General features: G+C 40.8%; 2 protein-coding genes across 2 annotated transcripts; one reads left to right on the plus strand and one right to left on the minus strand.

The window, feature by feature from the left end:
• The first annotated feature begins 8481 nt into the window (after positions 1–8481).
• Positions 8482–10163, plus strand: LOC306773089 (uncharacterized protein). Its single transcript, XM_079262814.1, has 2 exons — positions 8482–8614; positions 8782–10163. The coding sequence occupies exons 1-2, from the start codon at positions 8503–8505 to the stop codon at positions 9990–9992; spliced, it is 1323 nt and encodes a 440-aa protein (XP_079118940.1). The 5' UTR covers positions 8482–8502; the 3' UTR covers positions 9993–10163.
• A 2163-nt stretch (positions 10164–12326) lies between these two features.
• LOC306773567 (F-box only protein 15-like) lies at positions 12327–26855 on the minus strand (the record flags this gene model as incomplete). The annotated part of the gene is made up of 9 exons (XM_079263422.1): positions 12327–12659; positions 13800–13924; positions 14894–15039; positions 16509–16591; positions 18690–18813; positions 19190–19387; positions 21599–21829; positions 24661–24765; positions 26698–26855. 9 exons carry the CDS (start codon positions 26853–26855, stop codon positions 12327–12329), a joined length of 1503 nt encoding a protein of 500 aa, XP_079119548.1.
• Between the last annotated feature and the right edge of the window lie 419 nt (positions 26856–27274).

The raw sequence follows: 27274 nt of genomic DNA on the forward strand, positions 1-27274 counted from the left end.
GTATTCACATGGGGCTTGGCTCAGGTCTCCTTGTGGCCACCAGAGGAATCGCAGCAGGTCAGCATCTTCAGGGGGCACGCGCACTTGATGAAACATAGATTCTATGTCCGCCATAATGACTACAGGTTCCCTCCTGAACCTGGTCACAACTCCAATTAGCGAGCTGGTTAAATCGGGGCCTTGCAACAGCTGCTCATTCAGCGATTGTCCTTTGTAACTGGCACCACAATCAAACACAACACGGAGTTTTCCTTTTGTCGGGTGGCGGACACCATGGTGCGGTATGTACCAAACCCGGCCATCATTCCGGTCCAGTTCTACCTCAGGAACCTTTTCAGCATAGCCTTTAACAAGGAGGTTATTAATAAAGGTGTTATACTCCATGTGAAACTCTGGATCCTTTTGGAGCCTCCTCTTCAGGTGGTATAAGCGCTGTTCCACCACTTTCCTGTTGTTTGGCATGCTGATGTCAGGATTTCTCAAAGGCAGGGCGACCTGGTAGTGACCATTTATGTGCTTGACTGACTTTGTGGCCATATCCATAAATCTCAAGTCTTCTCTGGACAGACCCACTTGTTCCTCCACAGTAGATTCTGGAAAGTCCATCTTATATTGCTGTTGCCACAGTTCATCCAAATTTACAATGGACACACGGTTCACAGTTACTGGCTGCTCACAGTAATTGGCCTCTCCACCGTTTCCTGTCAGTGGTCCGTTTACCGTCCAGCCCAGCACCGTCCTTATTGCATAGGGTCCATTGTTCTCACTGCGGATGACTTCCAGCGGTTCCATGGCTCGTGGGACATTTGTCCCTATCAGCAACTCAATTCCAGCCTCAATCTGTGGTAGGGTGAGATGTCTTAGATATGACCATCTTGTCAGGTCCTTATTTGTGGGTATGTTTGCTCTGTGTACTGGCATTGCTAGCTGAGTATAAGCCTTTGGCAGGTTGATGAAGGTATCATCTTCGAGTGCTGCCACCTCAAGCTCTGGCACAATATAAGTGCTGACCAACTTTTCCTGGCCCATTGTTCTGAGAAGGATATTTGCTCTTTTCCCCGACACATTGAGCCTCTTCATCAGACCTTCTGTGCAGAACACTGCCGTGCTTCCCTGGTCCAAGAAAGCATAGGTGAAGATGATTTTACTGCCTTTCTTTGCTTTAACTTGGACCGGTACAATAGGGAGCTTGCAGTCCATCTCACCAGCCCCTGTAAGGCCACTGGAAACCAACGTGCCATGCACTGGCACCTGGACACTTCTCTCAGCCTGTTCTGCATTTGCACTGTCCTTATGGAGCACAGTCGGGTGTCTTTGGCCACACTTTGAGCAGGAAATCTTCCTTTGGCAATTTTTGCTGATGTGTCCTATACACAGACAGCGAAAACAAGCACCATTTTCCTTCAGAAAATCAATTTTTTCCTTGTGGGCCATTTTTTTCAACCGCGCACACACATCCAATGTGTGTCCTCCAGTGCAGCAGGGGCAGTTCTTCTGAGCTGGTGGCTGTGAGGGTTTTGGTTTGTCCTTAGACTGGGGCGTCTTCTCCACAGTGGTAGCAAAGCTGGTTCCTTTGATGTTGGAGCGTGGGTGAGGTTTGGACTTATTTGGTCTGATGGATGGAACAGTGTCCTGAATGTTTCCAAACACAGGGTCAGTCAAAATTTTCACCTGTTTTTCCACAAAGTTAGCAATGTCCATAAATCTTGCTCTTCTGTTGTGCTTTTCCTGCAGGTCACATGCATGGTACCTCCAGCGGTCTCGGAGTTTGTAGGGCAGTTTTTTGATGATGTCCAACATATTTGAGGGGGTGTCCAAATCATTCAAATACTGCACATCCTCCATGGCGTTGCAGCATCCACGCAGGAAGAGGCTGTACTCCTGGAGGGCCTTGACATCCTCTGTTTTAATAACTGGCCATGACAGAGCTCTCTCCATGTATGCTGCTGCCACCTTCTGCTCATTGCCATAGTGCTCTCTCAATAGAGCCTTTGCCTTCACATACCCTCTCTCTGAATCAATGTGCTGACAGCTCCTTACCAGCTCTTTGGCGTGCCCTTCGGTGTATTGCTCAAGGAAATAGAGTCTGTCAGAGTTGTTATGTGTATTTCGCTCAACTCCATTTTCAAAGGCTTTAATGAAGGAGTGATATTTGAGTGGGTTACCATCAAAGGTGGGAATGTGCCTTTTGGGAGTGCTGAGAGGCATTGTTGTTGCATTAGAAGTGTTGTGATTTCATTTTGTTTTCTCATTATGTCCAACACACTGTCACTTTGTAAACCTTTGGTGTTATTAGAAAGGTTTTCATGGGTCAAGTTGGGCATAGTGTCTTCAGGAGTTGTTAGAAAACGTTGCAACATGTAAGGAGGACCTGGAGGCTGTTTCAAGTCAGGTAAATTGGTGACTTTAGGTTTCACAGTAGGCTGCGTGGTTTCAGCTGCATTAGGCATTGATTTAATAGGCTGTGATGGCACGAATTCAGTTGCATTGACATTAAGTTGAGGTTTTAAATGTGTCTTTTCATAATAAGAATTCATCCCATCAGAAGACTTTGATTTACTACCAACACTGCTTTGTGATTTTAAAGAATTTAATTTTGCCTTTTCCTCAGCAATTTCATTTTCCAGTAAAAATTGTTCTCTCCTCTTGCGTAGCTTTAACTCCTCTTCCTCCCATTCAAATTGTTCTCTCCTCTTGCGTAGCTTTAATTCCTCTTCTTCCAATGCATGCTTTTCCATTAATGCCTTTTGTTTTGCTGCTAAACGTGCTATATTTGCTTCAGTTTTTGAGCGAGCAGATGAGCGTGAAGCTGAGGATCCTGAATGATGTGAGCGTGATCTCTTGGTTGTATTTGAGATGCTGTCACAGGGCTCAACTTCATCCTGAGGGTCTTGTGCAGTGGGGACAGGTAAATCATTGTTTTTCTCAACAGGAGTTTGTTCCACATCATAATTTTCATTAACTGGTTGGACAGGAATTTGGTTTTCAAGTGATGGTTTATTTGAGATTTCATGCTCATTTTCATTCATCCATTTTTCAACTTGGTCCTTGAATGCATCACAATAATTCATAACGCTAGAAAACCACTCGTTTTGTTTTACATGTTCATCATCAGGAAGTAGTGGCAATAATTCATTGTGCAGGTCAGTGGCTTTGTTACACAATATGTTCACTTCGTCCATCTGCGAGAGGATTTCAGGTGCATTTTCCTTTGATTTCAAGAGCGCTTTTATTTGCGGAATAAGCGCTTTAATTTTACTGACCGCACTTTTGCGCTCGTGCTGAAGCCGCTCAATCTTGTTTTCCAGAGCTTTAGCAGTCAGTTTTATTTCTCTTTTATCAGTTTCCATTTTGAACATTCAAGAACAACATTTATTTGACTCAGTTCCTTTAGATTTTATTTTGTGTGGAGCAACACAATCACAGTTCATCAAAGGCGCATTCAAAATCCATTCGTTGACATTGCGTTTTAAAATTCATCCAAAACTTGCATTTAAAATTCATCCATAGACATTGCATTTGAATTCATTGACGTGCAGATTCAATCCAAACAATTCAACAAGCAATAGGCCTTCAGACAACACCAGTGGCCGCGTATTTATGCCACAAAGTCCCGACATCACAATCAAATAAAGCACGGAGCAAGTGCGCCACCATCGATGCGCTAATACAACCAGCGTAAAGCATCCATTCAATATTTCATCCGTATTAAACACAATATAGTGCAATCAGAGCGGATTCCTTAATCCACAGACAAACAGGTTCAGGCCTACCTGTTTCCAGGTGAATGGGTAGCGTGGTGTAGTATGTGGCACTTAGCTGCAGCTCCGGCTAGGCTTTGCGTAATGACTTGGCGCTTTGGCGCTTGTACACGGCCTGGTGATTTTCATTCAGTGCCTTTTTTTGTTGACAAAATGTTGCGGCTTCCTAAAGAATATCCTTTAGCCGCGGAGAGTTTAAGGCTGGGTCCTGTAGATTGTACGTTTGTGACGCGCGAGAAGGCTATTGAAACATAACGCTGAGATCCAAAGATGCGTTTTGTGCATTTATTGAACAGTGCGCACAGAGGATAACAACGGGCAGGATGGATTGGCGGATTATTGCAGAATTAAACAGAAAAATGTAAATGAATGAGTAGTACAAGGCGGTCAACAAAAAATACGGCTCCCAGCCCTGACTCTCTCTCTCCCTCGTGCTGCAGGTGAGTGAGCACCTTAACACTTCCGTGCCATACACACGCCCACACTCACGTGAATCAGTGCCTGCAACACACACACTCTCTAGCGCACCCTATACACCATATGCTTTTGGCATTCTGTCTCCTACACTATTTTTTCTATCTTCCAGACTGTGAAAGTAAAAAAAAACACATCAAAAGTAAAATATTGACCAAAAGAGACGTTAAAGGAACTAAACCAAAACGCAGGAAACACAGATGATGAAAACCTCTCCTGCAGCATCCAGATATTCCTGTTTATAAGTGGATCAGTTTAGCTCCAGTTGTTAACGTTGACGCGTTGCTGTGTCTAGGTGCTTCAAGAGTGTTTGGTGGTTTTTCAATAGTTACTCTTATTTAAATATACAACTTCCTGTACATGAGAAGTGAGAGCTGAAGGCAAGACCGTAAACAAATGGATTTAATCTTCAGGGTTGCCTTTAAGCCGGGATTTTCAACTGAAGACAAAAACATTTTTCTTTCACTATAAACAAGAACCGTTTGGACTGGGATGGGTGAGTTCTCCAAAACCTATCATTGCTTCAGTGCTAAATAAGCAACTTGTGTAGCTTCCATCGTTCTATCCATCCCAAATATTCTCAGTTTAAATACCTTCCTAAATAAGTTTTTCCAGAAACAGAAAGCTGAACCAGATATCTGCAGAAAAACAGCCTTTTATGTGTTTAGAAAAACTTGAAAAATGACTGGAGCCATTAAACAGTAACGCTGGAAGAGAGAAGAATCTGATGTTAGGAATGCTGTAAATAGTGAAGTCTTGCTGCCAAGTTGATCGATTAACCCTGAAATACTGACCCTCAGACATTACAATATCAGTTCACCTCTTCCAATAAGCTGAAAATTACCCTAAAGAGCAAAAATTCATTGCATAACCAAAGGAAACTGAGTTACTCCATAACTAAAGACAGTAAATGCTTGATTATTTCTTTTGAAAGAGATATCTGCACAAATGTATGAAATAATCTAACAGTAGAGGCACCACCTCCAGGCCAAATGAAGGATTTTCAGCCTTTTTATTATTATTTTTAAATGTTATAATACCTATCTATGCTTTAGGTACGGTGGCCTAGAGGTGCAAAATAATATTACATGTGTTTTCATGTACTGGGTAATTAATGATTCCTGTAATCATGCAGCAACACTCAAAGCATCCTGCCTGTGACCCACCAGAATGCACGGGCTGCAACTGAGAAGTGAGCCGCCACTGGGTACAGCAAACGATGCCCCTCTCTCCACCACATCCAGCATGGTGTGCACATCTCCCAACACTCTAGCAGCCATCAGCACCCCCATTTCCCCAGAGCCCCCACAGGGCAGGACAAGCCAGGACCAGTTGTCCTCATGGCCAGGGCATGCACTGGCAGCCACAAGGCAGACCCAGCCACAGACCCCTCACAGCCCCCGACAGGAAAGCACCATCAGACACCATCCACCAACATCCAACCACCAGAGTAACAAGGTCCCAATCCTTCACAGGGAGACGTAATCAGATGTAATCAGAGATTCCTAAACTGCTGCATGTACAGATTATTTTTGCTTTTCCACTTCACAAAGACGCTTTTCTTTGCAATACATGACAGTGTTAACTATTAGCGTTAATTATATTCAAGTCACCTGGTATGCACAGCGTGGGACTTGCAGGAATAGCACATTTAAGTCATGTTGACTTGTCTTCACATGTTGAATCCAGAAACTCTGCACAGGTCTGCAACTCCACGTGGCATGGAAGTCCTGTAGCAAATATGTGATTGTGATAGACCCAGGTCTGTTGTCCTGTATAATAAGTTCTATGCAGAGTTATGAACTGCATTAGTTGCATATTTGAATTCTTAGTCATTTTAAAAGGTGTTCAATCAAATGAATGGTCACAAATATGGTTAAAGTTACTGGATAAGACAGCTTCCCATGCTGAAGTTGTAAGCAAGATCCAAAACAGTTTTGTATTATGTGTTCTTCTTGCTCATCTTTTTGTTTTGCAGGATGTTAGGGTTGTTCCAGAGGGGTGTCAGCTACATCTGTCATGTGACTGAATTTATTCACAGTTGGTCTCTGCTGTATGAAGACCCATTACAGCTGAACTGCTGTTTTCTCTTCATTGGACAGAAAAACCTCAGCTTGACTCGTAATTTCATGACGGTTTTTACTGCCATTGAGGATAATGATGACTCAACGTGATGCTACTCACAATATAAGATGTAACGAGTAATTACTTTAATGTGTAATGTGTTTTAAGTAAAGACTTCAAAATCAAAACATTTTCAATGTTTTCTTTTCTCTATTTCCTAAATATGTTGTATCAGATCAATAAAAATATGTTCATGGAGGCAAAATGTTAAAAAAAAAAAAAAAAAAGTTTATTTATTTTTAAAACCTTATTTATTTTTCTCCTGAGAGTCAAGGTCACACCAGTCAGTTCAACTGAGTTACTGACAGGGGAGAAACTCCTCTTTTCCTTCAGAAAATAACATCTGGACACCACAAACGGAAAGAAGGAAGGTAAAATAAGAGAAATTAAGTGAGGAAAAGCAGCTTCTTACTTCTTTCTTCTAGCAGAAACTGAGCTGATAGCAGCAGCAGCAGCTGTCCCAGAGTCAGGATGAACAAAGATTCACTAATTCATTACCCACAGTTATTCAAAAAGTCTCTATGAGTTTTAGAAAAGGGAAAGCAAAAGCCCCCCTACACTGTTACATAACCATTCATCAGCAGGTGACGTCATAAGCCGTGACGTATGAGGAAGAGGAGGAGCCCAGCTGTTCCTCCGCTACACAGGAAGCTGAACGGACACAGCGGGACCGTTAACCTCTTCCTCTCATCCTAAGTATTGTAAATCAGCTTGCCAGGTTTAAACGTCTGTTTTTCATGCTGTCTGTATAAACCAGGCTGGTTTGGACTGACCTGGGTGAGTTCTGCTAAACTTATCATTGCTAAAGTGCTAAACAAGCAACACGTGCAGCTTCCATCGCTCTGTCTGTCCTGCATATTCTCAGTGTAAATACTCTCCTTTGTTTCTTCTAGAAACACCCAAAACTGAACCAGATATCTCCAGGAAATCAGTGTTTTATGTGTTTAAAAAACTTAAAAAAGTGACTTGAGCCATTAAAGAGCAACACTGGAGAAAAGAGGGGAAGAATCTGTTGTTTAGAAATGCTGTGGAGAGCTAAATGTTGCTGCCAAGATATTTTCAACTGCAGACATCACAATGTCAGCATAACCTCAAATCAGCTGAAAATGAAACTAAAATCTATAATATCAACAAAGGAAATTGTGAGCTACTCTCTCACTAAATGGAGAAAATTCTTGATTGCGTTTGTTGTGAAAGATATCTGTAAAAATGGGGGGAAATAAAAAAGGAAATGTGCCCATAAACATAAATACATTAATGAAGAAATGTAAAAAGTAATGGTGAAACACAAATTAATAATTATATCACAAGTTTATCAATCTTGGAAAATCCAATTCCTGGAATTCCCAACTGGTTACTGTTTTACTGCAAAGAGAGATATAATCACATCAGTTAATAAGCAAATGTACAACTTCTTATGGTCCCTGAACACGTTTTACCGTCCAGTTATCCAGAGTCTGTCTGTCAGCAACATCATTCAAGAAGTTCTGCACAGATTCTGACCAACTTTTTTCTAAAAATCTCAGGAATGGAATAAAGAGAAAGTGGCTACATTTTTTAGGCAATATGAAACAGCGCCTGTATCCAGGCATGTTTTACGCTGGAGAAAGGGATCATTTTGCCAAGAATCATAAAAATAGAAGGATCTAGAGGAAGCTTGGAGTCTTAGTGCTTCTAGTTTAAAACATTTTCTGATTCTTATCAGTAGAAGATGATAAAGTGAAAATCATTTATGCTCACAGTTCCTGAAATGAAACATTTTAAAAGAAACTGAGCTCCTCCTCATTGTGTTTCAGCAGGTGGGCGGCTGTAGCTCAGGAGGAAGAGCGCTCGTCGGGAGATCGATCGACCCTTTCACTTTGTGCTGAAGTGTACTTCGGTAAGACACTGAACCCCAACTTGCCCCCCTATCAGGGTATGTAAGTCACTTTGGCTAAAAGCATCTGCTAAATCTAAGTATTTCTTTCTAATTCCAGGTGATCTCCAGAACTGAGACAACATGGCTGAACTTTCTGTGGAGCTCTTGAACACCCTACGGTGTCTTGAACAAGATTCCTTTGGACTCTTCAAATGGTTGTTGAAGTTGAATGGCGTCCAGCCAGACGTCCTCGAGACGGCGAACAAGCAGAAGACAGTTGATCTGATGATGGAGACATTTAACGGTCTAGGAGCTCTGAAGATGACCATGAAAATTCTTGAAAATATCGGCAGGAACGATCTGGTTGAGCGTTTACAAAACTACCAGGAACCGAACAGTAAGTTATAGGAAGGCAAAAATAACTTTACACATATTTCCAGCTTGATTTCCTTTGTTGTAGTTTAATATGATGAACTAAGAGGCCAAATGCACACAGATGCATCCACATATGAAAGAACTTTTTCCCAAAGTGACCATGTGTACTCATTCTGTTCTTTGTTCCAGATATAAAGGCACATCATCCGGTTAACGGGACTGTTGACGTTGCAACAAACAGAGACGAGCTGCAGAGAGTCCAGCAGTTTGCAGTGGATGTTACTCTGGATCCTGATACTGCTCATCGGGATCTGGTCCTATCCAAAGATGGAAAACAAGTGTATGACAGCAACGTGACCAAGGATGTCCCAGACAGCTCCAAGAGATTCAATACATGCGTCTGCGTCTTAGGAAAGGAGAAGTTCTCCACGGGAATATCTTACTTTGAGGTTGTGGTGAAAGAAAAAACAGCATGGGGGTTAGGAGTGACCCGAGAGTCCGTCAGCAGGAGAGGAGACATCAACGAGAGCCCTGGGAAAGGTTTCTGGACCATTTGTTTAAAAGACAAAGTGTATGAAGCTCTTGATGACCCTCCAGTGCCCCTCCAACTGAAGTGCTGTCTACAGAAGGTGGGAGTTTGTGTGAATTACACAGACGGTCTGGTCTCTTTTTATAACGTCGACACTGCAGATCTTCTCTATTCCTTCACTGACTGTTGCTTCAACGGGAACCTCCTCCCATACTTCAGTCCCTATCGCAACAAGACCGGCGCCAACGCTGCCCCTCTGATTATATGTCCTTTAATTAACGAGATAAGCATGGCTCAACTGAAGGCCGTCCAGCGGTTTGCAGTCGACGTGACTCTGGATCCTGACACAGCTCATCCTAGTCTCATCCTGTCCGATGATGGGAAACGAGTACACGATGGTGACGTGAAGAAGGATCTCCCAGACAACCCAGGCAGATTTAATCAATGTGTCAGTGTTTTGGGAAAGCAGCGTTTCTCCTCAGGAAGAGTCTACTACGAGGTTCAGGTTGAGGGGAAAACTGCCTGGACTGCAGGAGTCGTCACTGAGTCCATTTTCAGAAAGGGAGAAATCAGAGCCAAACCTGAAAATGGTTTCTGGACTATTTCTTTTATGAATGAAGATAAACACGAGGCCAACGATACACCTGAGGTACGTCTGCGTCCGAGGGCACATCCTCTGAAGGTGGGAGTGTTTCTGGACTATGAGGAGGGTCTGGTCTCCTTCTACAGCGTTGATACTGCAGATCTTCTTTACTCCTTTACTGGCTGCTGCTTCGTTGAGAGACTCCTGCCGTACTTCTGCCCCTTTCCAAATGATGGCGGCTTGAACTCTGCTCCCATGGTCATCACTCGTGTCAACCAGTTGGATTAGATCATTCATGACGTTATGTGAGGAAGACGGCAGATACAAGTGGCTGAAATGGACTTCCCTTTGGAGGTGGACTCGCTCAGCCTGAGAGATTGGACCTCCTACATCTGGAGGGAGTGTGGCGTCGAGTCGGAGCTCCTCCGAATTAAAACCAACCAGCCGAGGTTGGTTCAGACATCCGATTGGGATGTCTCTACTCTTGTCAACCAGTTGGATTAGATCATTCATGACGTCATGTGAGGAAGACGGCAGATACAAGTGGCTGAAATGGACTTCCCTTTGGAGGTGGACTCGCTCAGCCTGAGAGATTGGACCTCCTACATCTGGAGGGAGTGTGGCGTCGAGTCGGAGCTCCTCCGAATTAAAACCAACCAGCCGAGGTTGGTTCAGACATCCGATTGGGATGCCTCTTGCTTGGCTTTATTGCGGACGTTTTCTGGTCGTGTTATAGTGCATGGGCAACTCCTGTCCTGGAGGGCCGGGTTTTAGATGTTTCCCTGCTCCACAACACCGGATTAACATCAAATGGCTCTTCATCAACAGCTTGTTGTCAAGTTCTGCCCAAGCATGTCAACCCATTAATCTAATTCAAATGTGCTGCATTTAGGAAACATGCAAAAGCTCCAAGATTGTGAGAGCTTGCTTTTCTTATCCCTGTCAGAGTGGGAGACCCTCGGGCAGACCAGGACTGGCTGAAAGGATTGCTTATCCCAAATGGGCAGAATATAACTTGGGATTCCCCAAGAGGAGCTGCAGTGTCAGGAGAGGAATGCCTTTGTCTCTCGCCTGAACTTTCTGGCTCAGCTTTGGAAGAAAAAGAACTTATGGACATGTGAAGGCTCTTTCTACCTAAACTACTACTGGAAGCGCTTTGTTTGGTGTAATACCAGTGACTGGTGCTGGGGAGTGGCTCCAAAACATTCCTGGTCACAACACACTTCCAGTTTTAAAAAAAAGTCATCTACAGTTAAATATCAATTCAGTGAATGTTTACCAGAAGTCACAATTTTATCTGCTACAACAATTTGATCTGTGCACTTTTGGTCCTTCTTATGAATGTTAAATACTTCCAAATAAGTATAACGAATATTTCTCCAAGGCTCAAGCTTTTTAACACAGTTTGGTTGCTTATCTATGATTTGTAGCAGAGATGCTTTGTGGTTATCAGAACTTTTTGGTGAGATTACGTTCTGTCGATCAGCTGTCAGCGAACTAGAGAAGCAAAAATGAAATCTTCACAGCAAAAATCTGGTTTTCCTGCTAAACTTTTCATTGTATTTATATATAATACAACATAATATAATATAATGTAGCATAATATAATATCTGCCCTGCGATGGACTGGCGAGCTGTCCAGGGTGTACCCTGCCTTCACCCAAAAACAGCTGGGATAGGCTCCAGCTTCCCCGCCACCCTGAATTGGATCAAGCGGTTTGGAAAATGAATTAATGAATGAATAATATATCCAATGACATTGTAAAATCTCTCAGTTTTTGTTCTTCTGGGAATAAATTTTGTTTCACGTTTTCATCAGTCCTGTTCCAAAGTCATGACATCCATTCTTCAGGTTCCACTGATGTTGACTTGGATTTAAATGTCGATGAAAAGGCAGCATGAAGACGAGGAACGGACAAAAAGATGCCAAAACATCTGCCCAGCGGAGGACAATGGCTACCCACCAAGCAGAAACCTCCGGCGTTTAATGAAAGAAATTAAATGAAAAATACTTTACTAATCCAATTAATTTTTATCATTATTAATTCATATTGATTTTAATTATTAATATTAATTTTAATGAATAGTTTACAAGTGCAGAAGAGACAAAACTGCACTTCCCCTCTCATCCACTAGGGGCTCCAAAAGGGATCAGTCCCCATAGAGTCCCATGTTAAAAAGACCAACTTCTCTGCAGTACCACCGGTTGTAACAGAAAAAAAAAAAGAAAAATAGACGTGGAATTCCATGTGCATATGTGTGTTTTTGTGTGTGTGTGTGTGAATGGGATAATTCGTTAAAAAATATTCAGCTTATTTAAGCAAACCAACCACCTCCCAGTTAATGCAGTAGAGATTTTTTTATTGGTGCCAGAATTTAAAGAAACATCTTGAAGCATTTACAGGTTTTGTGTTTGTGACAGAACCAAACAACGGACTGAATACTCCAAAACAAACAAACCCAAAACAGCATCTTTTATAAACGTATTTTATCTTTTCATGTCTTCTCATGTACGTTTTCCCTTCATTTAAGCAAAACAACTTCATTTCTGTATTATAAACAAAGACTTTTAGCTGCTAAACAGGAACAACTTTCCATCCTCTGTTCACGACGAGCCTGAATTTACTGAACCTGCAGAGATCCTGGTCCTCTGGAAGCAGCAGGACCGCCGAGCGGACCAGTCCGGCTTCCATATTCTCTGCTGAAACGCTTGTTGACCTTCGCAACGGCGACATAGACGGTGAGGCTGACGAGGAAGAACTGCTTCTGCTCCTTCAGCCAGACCAGCATCATCTTCACCTCACCGTCGGGATTCCGGTAATTCATCAGAAAGTGGTCGCCGTTGTAGTCCCAGGACGGCACGTTCCTCCTCGCTGTGATGTAAACCGGCGAGCTGACGCACCAGAAGGGTTTCTGGAACTCGTCCAGCAGAGTCAGAGACATGATGCAGCAGTTCTGGGCGACGCAGAGGAGAAAATTCAGAGCTGAAGGGTTCAACCCCACCGGCCGAGTCAGACCTGAACGCACCTCCTTCATATGTTGACTAGCTCCGGGCGATTAATCGGATTTTAATCTCAGTTACTATGATAAAAATAAAAGGGTGTGATTATTTCTCTCTGCAGTTTCCTCTCCTGCTGTCTTCAGCTGCTAATCGAGCGTCTCTGGCGTTGCAGCGCTGTGCTGTAAACTCCTCCCACAGCCGCTTTGCTTTCATTCAGACACTGTTGCCAACTTGGAGACTTTCTCGCTAAATCTGGAGACTTTTTTTGTTAAAAGCGACAAATCTAGCAGCTTTTACTGGCGTTATTAGAGACTTTTCTGGTGTTGTGGCGACTGACTTGAAGGCACATATTGTTCTGCAGTTACTGTAAGGAAGGAGCAGCGGGAGCCTCTCCCGTCCTAAAGCACTCCCAGGCGGCCAGTCTCAGTCGGCTCCGGCTGCAGGTCAATGTAGAATAACTGCAGTAGGTTGTGGAAGTTCACCTAAACATAGTTTATACCGTTGTCAGTGACAACTGGCTGCATTATTTTCCTATACATAGTTCGGCCAGTTAAACACTGTAATGTCCCTCCGTTACGGGGCGTTACCATAGCAACGCGTTAACCAGCTGGTTCAGATCAGCCGTCTTTTAACAGGTGGATGAGAGAAACGCGCTGCAGCCTGACAGCGGTTGTTTGGTATAAAACGTACATCCAGGCCAACGTAAAATAGTTCCGATATAAACGGTAAAAGCGGATTAAACAACTTGGAACCGTACATTAGACGGTTATAATGCACGACACGGAGTCTAGAACACCACGACGTGCAGCGTTGGTTATAAATACTGGATAGTTGTGTTAAATAATCCAGATCTCAATTTCAGTCAAAATAACCGTGATTATAATTTTTGTCTTAATCGAGCAGACCTAGTGTTAACAGACACGCTCTGACCTGACCAGCAGATTCGTGGAACAGATTCTCACGTCATTAAAATTAAATTATACAAAGTTCTTCTTCTACTACTCTACAAACAACCACAGCACTAAGAAGCAGGAGGAGTTCTGAGCTCGGGACCAGAAACGGCAGAAACGGAGGTTTAGCATTGATAGCCGTACCTCGATGGCGCCTTCCAGCTCCTGGCTCTTCCAGGGCAGCTTGATGCTTCCAGAGAGCGGTCTGTGCTGAGACAAGTTGCTCCGGTTGATGACCCTCAGCTCCACAAGTCCACGCTGGATGTGAACTGATCACATGATGCAGGACCGTAGAGTTTCAGTCAAAAAGACGGCAACGTCAAATTTCTTTAACAGCAAAAGTCCAGATAGCAAAGATCTCAGCGGTCTCTGATCAGGCGTCACAGAGATCCAGCTGATTATAACACTGTTTGATCAAATAATGTATTTAATGTTGACATATATGCACCTTACATCTCACTATGTTATAGCAGGATATCCATGTTTAGTTTTGTCGTATTTTGACATGTTGTGACGCAGCCGCCTGATTTGCAACATGTCCAGTTACAGAAAAAAATTAGTTTCAAATTAAGTCTAAATTAAATAAATCAAATTACACTAAAATAAAATCAAATAAAATATAAACTACACAACATTTAAACACGGCATGAGATTAAAATGAAATAAAAAATTAATAGAGATTAAATTAAATTAATTATATAAATAAAATTTAATTAATTAAAAAAAATGAAATCAAGTTAAAGTTACATAAATATAACTAAGATCTTATCAAATCACATTTAAATTAATGTTTTATTCAACTTTAATTAAAGATTTAATAAAATATAAACTAGATTTATTAATTTTATTAATTAATTTAATTTAAAATAAATTCAAATTTAAATCAAATAAAAAAATATCCTGGAATAAGATTGAATTCAATATAAACTAGAAAAAATTCTATTTAAATATGACAAAATAAACTAAATATTCAAACTAAAATAAACCAAGGATGCATAAAATTATCCAGTTTCCTCTGTTGTCGAATTTAAATAAAGAGGGACTTAAAGAAATTTAAATAAAATCCAAATAACTACACAGGTTTAAGAAAAAGAGACCCAACTCAGTTTAGGTTATTAATATTATTTGATTTTCTTTCAGTTCTTTTGAAAAGTTTTGTTTAAAAAGATTTTTTTTTTTAAATTAAAAATGCACAAATTTTTAAAAGTCCTCTTTTGATTACAGTGTAATCAGATTACCTGTGCTGCAGGACAGCCGATGGAAGTGTGCCGACATGATTTCAGTGGCGGTGTTGTGCAGGACGAAGTGTAAGGAGTAGCCGTGAAGACCCAATGCAGGGTCTGAGTTATCTGGCGGGAGGGGGTCCGCGGGCTCAAAGTACGGGCTGCAGGACACAAAGCATGGAAACAAAACTTAAAAAACAGAAAAATAAAATGTAAATGTAAACAGGCTCTGAACTGTGTATTAGTACATGACTTAACCCTTACTGACACGATTTCATGAATATGTAATCTGATCAGGTCCAGCTGCAGTTACACATTACATCCTGCAGGGGGGGCTCTGAATTCACCAGCTTCACCTCTCCATCTGATCTCCAACTAAATAAACTCCCAGAAACAGTTCAACGAAGACATAGCAACAGTCTCAATTAGGCAGTTTTAGGCCTTGTTTACACCACATTTCCATGCAAAATGCTTTTAATGCATTCACACAACACTGGACAACTATCTCTATGTCTAGTCAACTACATTAGTAGCCCACCATTAAACAGGGTCTGATAATATGGAAGATGTCAGTGTATTATATAATATATTATATCGTATTATATCATATTATATTATATTCTTATATTATTTCATATCAAATATTATATTATATCATATTATTTTATTATATTATATCATATTAGATCATATAATATTATATTATATTATATCATACTATATCATATAATATTATATTATATTATATCATATTATAATATATCATATTATATCATATTATATCATATAATATGATATAATATCATATTATATGATATTATATTATATTATATTATATTATATTATATTATATTATATTATATTATATTATATTATATTATATTATATTATACTTCCTCCCACCATCCAAAGACATGCATGTTAGGTTAATTGGTTACTCTAAATTGCCCCTAGGAATGAGTGTGAGTGGTTGTTCATCTCTCTGTGTGTGACCCTGCGATGGACTGGCGAGCTGTCCAGGGTGTACCCTGCCTGTCGCCCAAAGCCTGCTGGGATAGGCTCCAGCTTCCCCGCGACCCTGAATTGGATTAAGCGGTTCAGAAAATGAATGAATGAATGAATATATTATATTATATTATATTATATTATATTATATTATATTATATTATATTATATTATATTATATTATATTATATTCTTTTATTAATTATATTATATTATGTTACATTACATTATGGGATGAGACTTTGACATCTTAATTATGAAAAATTAACAGAAAAATCTGTTTCAACAATATTAATTCAAATTAATTAATAATTATTATTAATATCTGTGTCCATGATTTATTCTATCAAAATCCATTTCAATGACAAAAATGTTGCTTTTAGGGGCAAATATTGCAATGCCCTTAAAATGAGATTGATATTAATTACAAAGCATTTAATTAATTGGATTAATTTTTTTAATCAAGTACCACCCTTAATTAAAATTATATATATGATATGATATGATATGATATGATATGATATGATATATGATATGATGTTATATTGCAATATAGTACTGATATCTAGTCTTGCAATGATAAGGAAAGAGTTAAAAATGAAAGTAAAACTGTGAGGGAGCTCACCAGGCTGGGGATCCCAGCAGACTTTTCTCCACCAGCTTGTGGAAATGCAGACTGACCATGACGAAGGCCACACAGTTCTGACCCTAAACACACACACACAGTTTTACACTTTAAAGTTCACATTATGAAACACAAACAGAAAGATGTCAGTAAAGGTTCACCTGTTTAACTTCTTGTGAACATAACTAATCAGCAACTTGATGCATTAAGTCATTTAAACATGATGAAGACGACTCGCTGAAGCTCAGCATGAAGAACCACCGCTTCCAACCAACTCTGAACACACAACACATCCAGCTTTGAAGCAGATGGTCTCCAGCAGCAGAAGACATAGACCAGCACCAACATGACCTGGTTTAACCTCCACAGCCTACCTGAGTCCTGCTGCTGACCATGTCCATCCCTTTCTGAGCACAGTGTAGCATCTTCTGATGGAAACTTCCAGCAGGATGATGCACCATGTCACAAAGCTCACATCATCTCCACCATGACGATGAGTTCACTGTCCTCCAACGGCATTTACTATTTATTTATTTATCTAACAGGAACGTTGTATTTGTCACAGACGTCAGAGGCTGCAGTTAATTCTCGACTCCTGTCCCTCGTCCAGCTTTTCCACATTACATTAAAACACAATATTCCACTGCAAAACCTCTCTAGAACTTACCAAACACACAAATCAAACTCTATAAATCCTTCATTCACACATGCATACAGTGCGATCTCCGACGACGGGTTCTGGTTTGCTTTCAGGTAGGAGTCTGGAGGTGAAGCTTTTAAACTCAGAAATGATCCCGAGTTCCACAGCTTTGCACTGTGCAGACAAACCCAGTAAAGTTCTGCAGTGTGGAAGGTGACGGTTCTGGTTGCTTGTCTCTGAACAAATTATGTGGAATTAATGACACGTGAATATTAATTTTAGGAAGAACAGGTTATTAAACTTTTTAAGGCTTAGAAAATTTATCCTCGTGAAGAACTGTTGGTGAAACATGTCTATCCACATGTTCTATGTTTTATGGCTTGACTGTACAATGACCCAATGCACTGATGGAGATACAGGACTGGACTGTTCCCGTCCTGTTTTGCAAAACAATTTAGATCGCTTCATATTGTTGAAAGAGAAACTTTAGCATGTGGTGGAACTCATGGTGATGTTGTGGAACCATAGACTGTATATAAAAGAGATGGGCGGAGCCTCCGTGACGTCACCCGTAGGTTTCTGAAGAGCTGAATTGAAGCTCGGTGGGCGGTTCCTACCATCACCATCTTGGCAGGGGCATGCGTGTCGTCTCGCCCGGAAAATACAAATATGGGCAAAGAGGTGGAGCTGAGAGGGGGGCTGTGAGCGTCATGGTGGATGATTGACATCGAGCGAACTCCGAGCTTTCTGTAGCAAAGAGCTAACCGAGCTAACCTGGAGATAACAGGAGCTAACCAGCTAACAGAGGTAAGCGGGCTAAAGCTAAGTCATGTAACCGGCTAAAATCCGCGGTTGTTCTACGTTCTTCTGACTTGAAGCGGGAGATTGGGTACCTGTCAATCAAAAGGACACGCCACTAAATATGCCGAACTTCGGGATTAAATTGCTTTTAAACGGGCGAGTTAGAAAAAAATTCACTCCCCCCACAGTTTGTCATGAAGATAAACCTGACCTATTAAACCTAAAATGGATTTTTGAACCAGGCTGTAAACCTGTTTATTCCTGCTGTAAACCTGTTTATTCCTGCTGTAAACCTGTTTATTCCTGCTGTAAACATGTTTATTCCTGCTGTAAACATGTTTATTCCTGCTGTAAACATATTTATTTCTGCTGTAAACATGTTTATTTCTGCTGTAAACATGTTTATTCCTGCTGTAAACATGTTTATTTCTGCTGTGAAGTTGGTCTTTTTAACATGGGAGTCTATGGGGATTTGCTCTGTTTTGCAGCCCCTAGTGGATGAAGGTGGAACTGCAGTTTAATGCACTTCTGCGTAGGCTTCACTTTTAACCGCCGGAGGTTGCCGCTTGGGTGGAAAAAGATCTTCTCATGGTGATGTGGTGGAACGGGAGATTCTCATGTCAATATGGAGTAAAATCTCTAAGCAATGGTTCCGACATCTTGTGACACGAAGAATTTGAGCAGTTCTTGAGTAAAAAGGTGTGTGACAAACTGACTGAACGTAAAAAGCAGACCCTCACCCTCCAGATCCCAATGACGATGTCCGGCGGCAGAAGCAACAATTTGATCAGTCCATCATATCCGATGAAGTGATGTGGATGAGTCTTTGTGTCGAGCTTTAACATCAGAGAGCGCCAGCAGGACCTGAAGGAGGAAGAGGATGATAATCAGCAGCCTGGATATCAACAGACACCTTCAGACAGTCTACAGAAGCATTTCTGTTGTGCAGCATCCAACTGCAGCTTGTTCATATGCACAAACACAAAATAGTCACTTTTAGAGTCAAGGCAGCAGACCAGCACAAAGTTTCAGCACTCATTTAAAGCGTGAAAAGGAAGATTTCAGACGTCGTCTGATCAGCTGGTCGATGTCAACCTGAAGAGAAGCAGCCGTGTGCTGCAGACGACTGGAGCGATTGGTTCAAGAGAACTTTGGTCCAATGAAACGCAGATGAGTTTAAAGAAAAGAAGCCTCATGAAGATTCTCCAGGAGGAGCTGTGGAGGAAATGTTTCTTATTGCCTGGCTTCGAAGCTCTTCCATGTCTTCTTCCTGACTGCGTACAGATGGATGCTGCTGATGTGATGGTACTTCAGGGAGTTGACTCCGCTCCAGCGGAAGATCACAGAGGACTCAAAGAAAAAGCCTTGGCTCTTCTCCCACGTCATCCTCTCGCCCAACTTGCTGCAAAGCGTCAGCTCCCAGCTCACGTTCAGATTCCTGGAAGACAAGCGAGGGGTAAAAACCTGAAGGTTGATTCAGGTCGGAGCCAACTCTGCTCGGAGCCTGTTGCAAAGACTCGGCTTAAATAAGGCAAAGCTTTATCTCATTCTAGATTCAACTAACAGAGTAGCAAGAGGGATGATTACAGCTATTCTTCTGTCATTTATGTGCATCTTTTATCTGTTTGACACACTTGCAGGTGTGTACCGTACAGATAACACTCAGTAGCATCATGTGGAGCACAGCTGATGAACAATCGCGTGGAGGAACAAAGAAGAGGAAGCTGCTGCAATGAATGTAATGGGCGCACAGACCACCGCCTTTTGTCATTAGAATGTTACATTTTTATTGTTCTAACATTGTAATATGACCAGGTTCTTCTGGCGATATTTAGGTTTCACGTGGATACACAACTTGACGGCTACAGATTGACTGACCACAGTAATTTCCTCTAAAGGTTGTGCAAAAAAATACTAAGTCATTTGGTCATTCTGGTAGCTAGCTAGATCGATCGATCGATTGCAATCTACAGAGATGGCTAGCTAGATAATTCAAAAGCAATGTTGGACTTTCATTGGTTCATTTTTTGGTAATTTTTTGTATATTTTTATTCATTATGTTAGTTTTTCTCATAGACTGTATATAAAGATGGGCGGAGCCTCCGTGACGTCACCCGTAGGTTTCTGAAGAGCTGAATTGAAGCTTGGTGGGCGGTTCCTACCATCACCATCTTGGCAGGGGCATGCGTGTCGTCTCGCCCAGAAAATACAAATATCGGCAAAGAGGTGGAGCTGAGAGGGGGGCTGTGAGCGTCATGGTGGATGATTGACATCGAGCAAACTCCGAGCTTTCTGTAGCTAAGAGCTAACCGAGCTAACCCGGCCTAACAGGAGCTAACCAGCTAACGGAGGTAAGAAGGCTGTATTTCTGCTGTAAACATGTTTATTCCTGCTGTAAACATGTTTATTCCTGCTGTAAACATGTTTATTCCTGCTGTAAACGTTTTTATTCCTGCTGTAAACATGTTTATTTCTGCTCTAAACGTTTTTATTTCTGCTGTAAACATGTTTATATCTGCTGTAAACATGTTTATTTCTGCTGTAAACATGTTTATTCCTGCTGTAAACGTGTTTATTCCTGCTGTAAACGTGTTTATTCCTGCTGTAAACGTGTTTATTCCTGCTGTAAACATGTTTATTTCTGCTGTAAACATGTTTATTTCTGCTGTAAACATGTTTATTCCTGCTGTAAACGTGTTTATTCCTGCTGTAAACATGTTTATTCCTGCTGTAAACATGTTTATTCCTGCTGTAAACATGTTTATATCTGCTGTAAACATGTTTATTCCTGCTGTAAACCTGTTTATTCCTTCTGAAAACGTGTTTATTCCTGCTGTAAACATGTTTATTCCTGCTGTAAACATGTTTATTTCTGCTGTAAACATGTTTATTCCTGCTGTAAACATGTTTATTCCTGCTGTAAACATGTTTATTTCTGCTGTAAACATGTTTATTTCTGCTGTAAACATGTTTATTCCTGCTGAAAACGTGTTTATTCCTGCTGTAAACATGTTTATTCCTGCTGTAAACATGTTTATTCCTGCTGTAAACATGTTTATTTCTGCTGAAAACGTGTTTATTTCTGCTGTAAACATGTTTATTCCTGCTGTAAACGTGTTTATTCCTGCTGTAAACGTGTTTATTCCTGCTGTAAACATGTTTATTCCTGCTGTAAACATGTTTATTCCTGCTGTAAACATGTTTATTTCTGCTGTAAACATGTTTATTCCTGCTGTAAACATGTTTATTCCTGCTGTAAACATGTTTATATCTGCTGTAAACATGTTTATTCCTGCTGTAAACATGTTTATTTCTGCTGAAAACGTGTTTATTCCTGCTGTAAACATGTTTATTCCTGCTGTAAACATGTTTATTTCTGCTGTAAACACTGCTGTAAACATGTTTATTTCTGCTGTGAAGTTGGTCTTTTTAACATGGGAGTCTATGGGGATTTGCTCTGTTTTGCAGCCCCTAGTGGATGAAGGGGGAACTGCAGTTTTATGAACTTCCACATCGGCTTCACTTTTAACTGGCGGCTCTGTCCATCTTTCATATACAGTATATCTTTTTCTTCATAAGTCTGAAATATAAAGTGAATATAAAAACCAATCAGAATGGATTTTCTGGTAAAGACACGACGAACGGCTACCTGAGGACCAACTCCGTCTGCCGGGGCAGGCCAGTGTGGGGACTGATGTTCCTCAGTTGTTTCCTCCACGTCTTCACCTCACATCCAGCCATGATTCTGAAGTACATCATCTTCCAGCGGCCCGCCGCCGGACCCTCCGCGTCTGGCCGGTTGTCTTTCACCTCTACGTCGCCCACCAGCGTCGGCTTCCACACCCCAAACTCAGACTGGTAAATCTTCTGCCAGATGACGCTGCAGTGGAGCAAAGGCCACATTGACAGATAATTAGCATCATGTCATCTGTTTCTGACTGTAAATATCTGCAATAAATCAGAACAACACTATTTTAAAACACCATGAAGCAGAAAAGCTCGTCCAGAACTTAAAGCTTCTGCAGAAGATGCAAAAAATAAGCTTTTATTTTCTTTTTCTTTTAACAAACTACAAATAAGACTTGACAAGGTAGAACATGGAATAAGTACAGAGTGATGAATGTGTGACTATAACTATCGATTAAATGTACCATCATGGTGACTAAACACATGAGCTTGTATTTGTAATATTATTGATGATAAATATCGAGTTGGACATCAGCGATACGTCCTTTACTCCTCGCTGTCGGAGCCATGTTTTCTTGTATAATAACCCCATCCACTAGGGGGCGGTATCACTTCTTGTCATTTAGTTGCACAGGTGTTGTTCACAGTTTTTCCACTTCATACAGACTCCTTTTACACCATTTAAGGACTTTGTTATGCTTTATGGAACACAAACGAATGGACAACAGAGAGAAAATAAATACAAACTTTAACTTGCAACACAGACAGGAGTGGTCACTGTTTGCAGGAAAAGTACACGTCGTAAACTCAGCACGCCAGTAGCGCACTGTGGATCTGAATCGCTGCACTCTATTTTAATATTTACAGAAGAACAAACAGAAAAAAAGATTCAGACTGAAACTGATTATTTAACAGTAAAATAAAACAACTCACCGACGTTAAAAACAACTCATTACTGACAACTCGGGATGTGACGACATGTTTTCGTCCCGATTCGATTGCAGTTCTCATCAATCCTCAATGTTGCTGAATTTTCTAGAATGAAAACAAATAAAAAATGTACAAAACTTTTGTTGTTCATCATTTTTCTTGATTTTAATGAAGAAAAAACAACCCAGTAGCCAGACCATCATTCTGCTGCTATAACGCCCAAGAAGACAAGTAAAAAGATCAATAAAAACTATAAAAATGGCAAATTTTATAATAGATTATTTTTATGTATTTAAAAAAAAAAAAAAAAAAGATTAAAGAAAGAAATTTATTTTAAAATTGTGAAGCAAAAAATCCCGATATTTGATTTCCCCACCCCTACTACCAACGGACTGAAAGATTATCATCCTGTGAAAGCAATTATTCTGTGAACAATAATAAATTGTAGTTATTGTAATAACACCAGTCTTTCTCTCGAGTAAAAACACAGAAAGATCAAATTAAAAATTAAAGAACTGCCTTCTTCCATTTGCATAATATTGCAAAAATGAGGGACATCTTGTCTGAGAAAGATGCAGAAAAACTAGTCCATGTCTTTGTTACTGCAATTCCTTATTTATCCGTCTCAAACATGCCCTGAAAGTCTCCAGCTGATCCAAAATGCTGCAGCGAGGGTTCTGATGAGAGAGGAGATCATAGTTTTCCAGTTTTAGCCTCTCTACACTGGATCCCTGTAAATCCAGGACAGAGTTTAAAAAGCTCTCCATGACCAAGCTCGCATAGCTCCACGTACCCCAAACGGAGCACTTCGCTCTCAGGCTGCAGGTCTACTGGTGGTTCCAGTCTACGATGAGAGGAAGAACCAGATCCCAGTCTGGGTTCGGGAGGCAGACACGCTCTCTGGCTTGGAGATTAATAACCATCCCGTCGTCACGCTGCTGAGAGACGCTCCATGACACACGGAGCTCTTCCTCTTCATCTCTCTGCTTCTCATCTTCCATGTAGAAACATGTGACAGCAGATTTCTCCTTCTTCTGCAGGTCTTCCTGGAGGTTTTTCCTTTCCACTGTCGCCGTGTGAAGCTTAGGACGGGGGACTGGATCCACGTCTAGATTTGGTGCAACCTGTTGGTCTTCCTGGACTGGGTGGAACGGATGTAAGGTGTCCTGAGACGACACTGTCAAGTGGAGTTCGACCAGTTCATTCCAACACTGCATGCTGGGATTACATCGCTTCCAGTAGCTGGGTCCAGACCTCACATGAGAACCTGTCCAGGTCCACCATCGCAGTCAGAACCAGGAGGAAGTTCAACGCTGGTCTCTGGTTTCCAGCTCTGCAAGCTGGAGTTTTGTCCCAGTCCACCAGCCAGTGGTCTGACTGGTCCAACCTGCTGGTGCGGGAGCCTCTGATGTCCATGTGTGGCTGTGATGGTCTCTGGAAGAGCTGATCCTCATGTCTCATCATCTTCATCGCAAGGCTGCTTTATTTTATTTCTCCTTTTAAAAGCATCTTAATATTAGGGGACGGAAATCTCGTCAAAAATCCATTTTTCAATTTTAAAATTTGCTTCACAATTATAAAATCGATTTTTTTTTTCCCTTAAAAACAAAAAATCTTTTTTTTTCAAATAAATAAAAATAAGCTTTTTTTTTTTTTTTATTGCTCTTTTAACTTGTCTTCTTGGGCATCATAGCAGCAGAATGATGGTCTGGCCACTGGGTTGTTTTTTCATGATTTAAATGAAGAAAAATGACGAGCAATAAAAGGTTTTATACATTTTTCTTGTTTTTAATCAACAAAAATCAGCAATATCAAAGAATTGTGAGATTCGCAATTTAAATTGAATCGGCACCCAAAAAATCGGATTCGAATCGAGACAAAGGCAGATCGTCACAGCCATGATTAATAACCCAGCAGTTTGCAGGAAAATAAACATTTCTGAACGTCTTTTAACAACTTCACAGGGAAAGAAAGTAGAAGGAAACTGGAACTGACAGAAAGTAACAAGGTTTGTTTTTCCAAGATGAGATACAGGAAAGTTCTTGACCTCAAATGAAATATTTCCCTCCCGATTCATCAGCTGTGTTGACTCACTCATCGTTGGCGAGATGGTGGAAGAGTTTGCTGACGTGACTGATGCATAGGAGCGAGGAGGCGTCCAGATACGACAGAATCTTAATCAGAATCTCCGACGGGAGTCTGGAGAGCAAAAGAAGCGATGACGACAGAATTATGGGTCAGTGGTCTGTTCAGATCGGTCCGATTACAGCAGATCCTTTATCTTACGAGTGGAAACTGTCTGTGATCTTTTCAGAAACTTTTGTTTCCAGGTTTAGACGCTGAAACGCAGACAGGAAATGACTTCCACCACCTTAGGTCTGAACCCGAAGACCACAACTTGTTTCACACTAACAAAACATGACAAGTATGAAAATAAATTCAGAATCTGGATATTCTGGAAACCAGCTGACTTAATGTCCGGAGAGCTCAGATTAGAGAAGTTATAAATCAATCCTTTGCCGCTGAAACGGACCGGGAATAACATCCACATAACAGAGAACCAGAAGAAGCGCTTTCAAGTCTGTCTGCAGAAGTCTCAAGTCACACCAGAAAGTAGGGCTGCACAATTCTGGATGAAGTGAGAATCACAATCTTTTTGCTTAGAATTGAGATCACGAATCTCTCACAATTTTTTCCAATATAAATATTTATTGCACGTATTACCGGCACATCAACTTTGCAACAGCTGACACTGAACATAAAAACTATAGAAGTCTCTCTTGTCTTCTCTTACACACACAACCTTTGAATAATTTTAATAGTAACATTTTTGAACAGTATTTTTTATGTGCACAAGGTGATGAGAGGTCAGTATGTTTCTGAAAATATGAACAACCGGAGGGTTGGATATGAAGCTAGAAATTTCACACAACAGTCCTTTGGTTAAATTTTAACATTTTAACATTTAACAATGAAGGACCAAAGTGATTTATGCAATGTGGTTCTAAAGGTTTTCAAAATCTACTTTTTTAAAGTCATTCCAATGGCAAAATAACAAAAAAAAAAAAAAAAAACAATAGAAAAGAGTTTCTTCATAATACTAAACATATTGAGGGTGGTTTTGACTCATCTTTTTTTCTCCAACATTATTCCTCTCTCCCACAAAGTCCATTACATTGCACGCATAAAAAAAAGAAATTATATAAGTAATATATACGAATATACGTTGTCAACCGGCTAAAAACCGCGGTTGTTCTAAGTTCTTCTTACTTGAAGCGGGAGATTGGGTACCTGTCAATCAAAAGGACACGCCCCTAAATATGCCAAATTTAGAGATGAAATTACTACTATATGGGTGAGTCAGAAAAAAATTCACTCCTCCCACAGCTGTCATGAAGGTAAACCTGACCTATTAAACCTAAAATGTTTTTGTACCAGGCTGTAAACGTGTTTATTTCTGCTGTAAACATGTTTATTTCTGCTGTAAACATGTTTATTTCTGCTGTAAACATGTTTATTCCTGCTGTAAACATGTTTATTTCTGCTGTGAAGTTGGTCTTTTTAACATGGGAGTCTATGGAGATTCGCTCTGTTTTGCAGCCCCTAGTGTATGAAGGGGGAACTGCAGTTTTATGCACTTCTGCATAGGCTTCAGTGCAGGAGCCTTTCAGGCGCCCCCTTGTGGCAGGAACCACTCATTAGACAGTGGTCATCGGTCCGGAGCTTAATAATAGTCTTTGTTGCCAACTTAATGATTTTTCTTCACATTTAGCCAGTTTTCAGGGCCTTCTGGAGACTTTTGTCAGAATGTTACATATTAAGCCACTTTTTATGTCATTGGAGGCTGACGTGAACGCAGTATTGTTTACATTACTAATGCAACCTGGTCCAGATCAGATCAGCGTCTCTTGAAAAAACCAATCAGAACGGAGCTGCGCTTCGGCGCATGCGCCTACATCAGCTAAATTAGCTCACCTTTCCATGAAGTTTTCTTTAGAATTCATCCAGGGAAAGTCTGTTGTTGGTTCTGTGGAGCTGGGATATAAACTGGAAAATGACTTGTCATAATTTCATTGAATTTAAGAAGAAGAAAATGTAAACTGTCTTGTAAAATATACTTGAGTTCACCACCTGTGCTGAGTCCCGCTGTCCGCGCTGCGTCCCGGCTTCATCTCCGTCCCTCTTCCCGCATGTCTTCCTCCTCCAGGAGCCGCGAGTCTTCCTCTGGAAACCAGTTTTCCTCGAACAAAGTCATGGAGTCGCGTCGTCGGAGCGGTTTGGGCAGGCATTCTCTCTAAACACCGCATAAAATTTAGGAAAAACTCGCCTCGTCCAACCGCCATCACGGTGCTGACTGGAGCTGTTGCCTTTACTGGACCAACCCGGCTTCCGTCGTAATGCGTCTTCTGCGTTTTTTTTTCTGTTTTTTTTAAAAATTTATTTATTTATTTATTTTATAACTTGAATTCTTTTACAGAATTTACAAAAGTCTTCAAAAAGAAAAAAAAGACAGCAAAAGAGAATTGTCCAAAAAGCAAAACGGGACATAGGACACAAATGAAAAGAGAAAGTTGCGATTAACAAATAAAAAAACTAAAGAAAAAAATAAATAAAAGGGTAAATGCGAGTTACAGAATTATATTATATTCGTTACAAATATCCTTTTTTTTTGTTTGTTTGTTTTTTTTGTTTTTTGCTTCTTTGTTGT

Source organism: Telmatherina bonti (assembly GCF_933228915.1).
Source record: "Telmatherina bonti genome assembly, chromosome: 23".
NCBI classification, from domain to species: Eukaryota; Metazoa; Chordata; class Actinopteri; order Atheriniformes; family Telmatherinidae; genus Telmatherina; species Telmatherina bonti.

What these genes read in the sequence shown, in the direction of transcription:
- LOC306773089 (XM_079262814.1), top strand. Translation starts at nt 8,503, where the DNA reads ATGATGGAGACATTTAACGGTCTAGGAGCTCTGAAGATGACCATGAAA. An exon ending in AAACTACCAGGAACCGAACA is followed by an intron (nt 8,615 to 8,781) that starts GTAAGTTATAGG and finishes TCTTTGTTCCAG; the next exon opens with ATATAAAGGCACATCATCCG.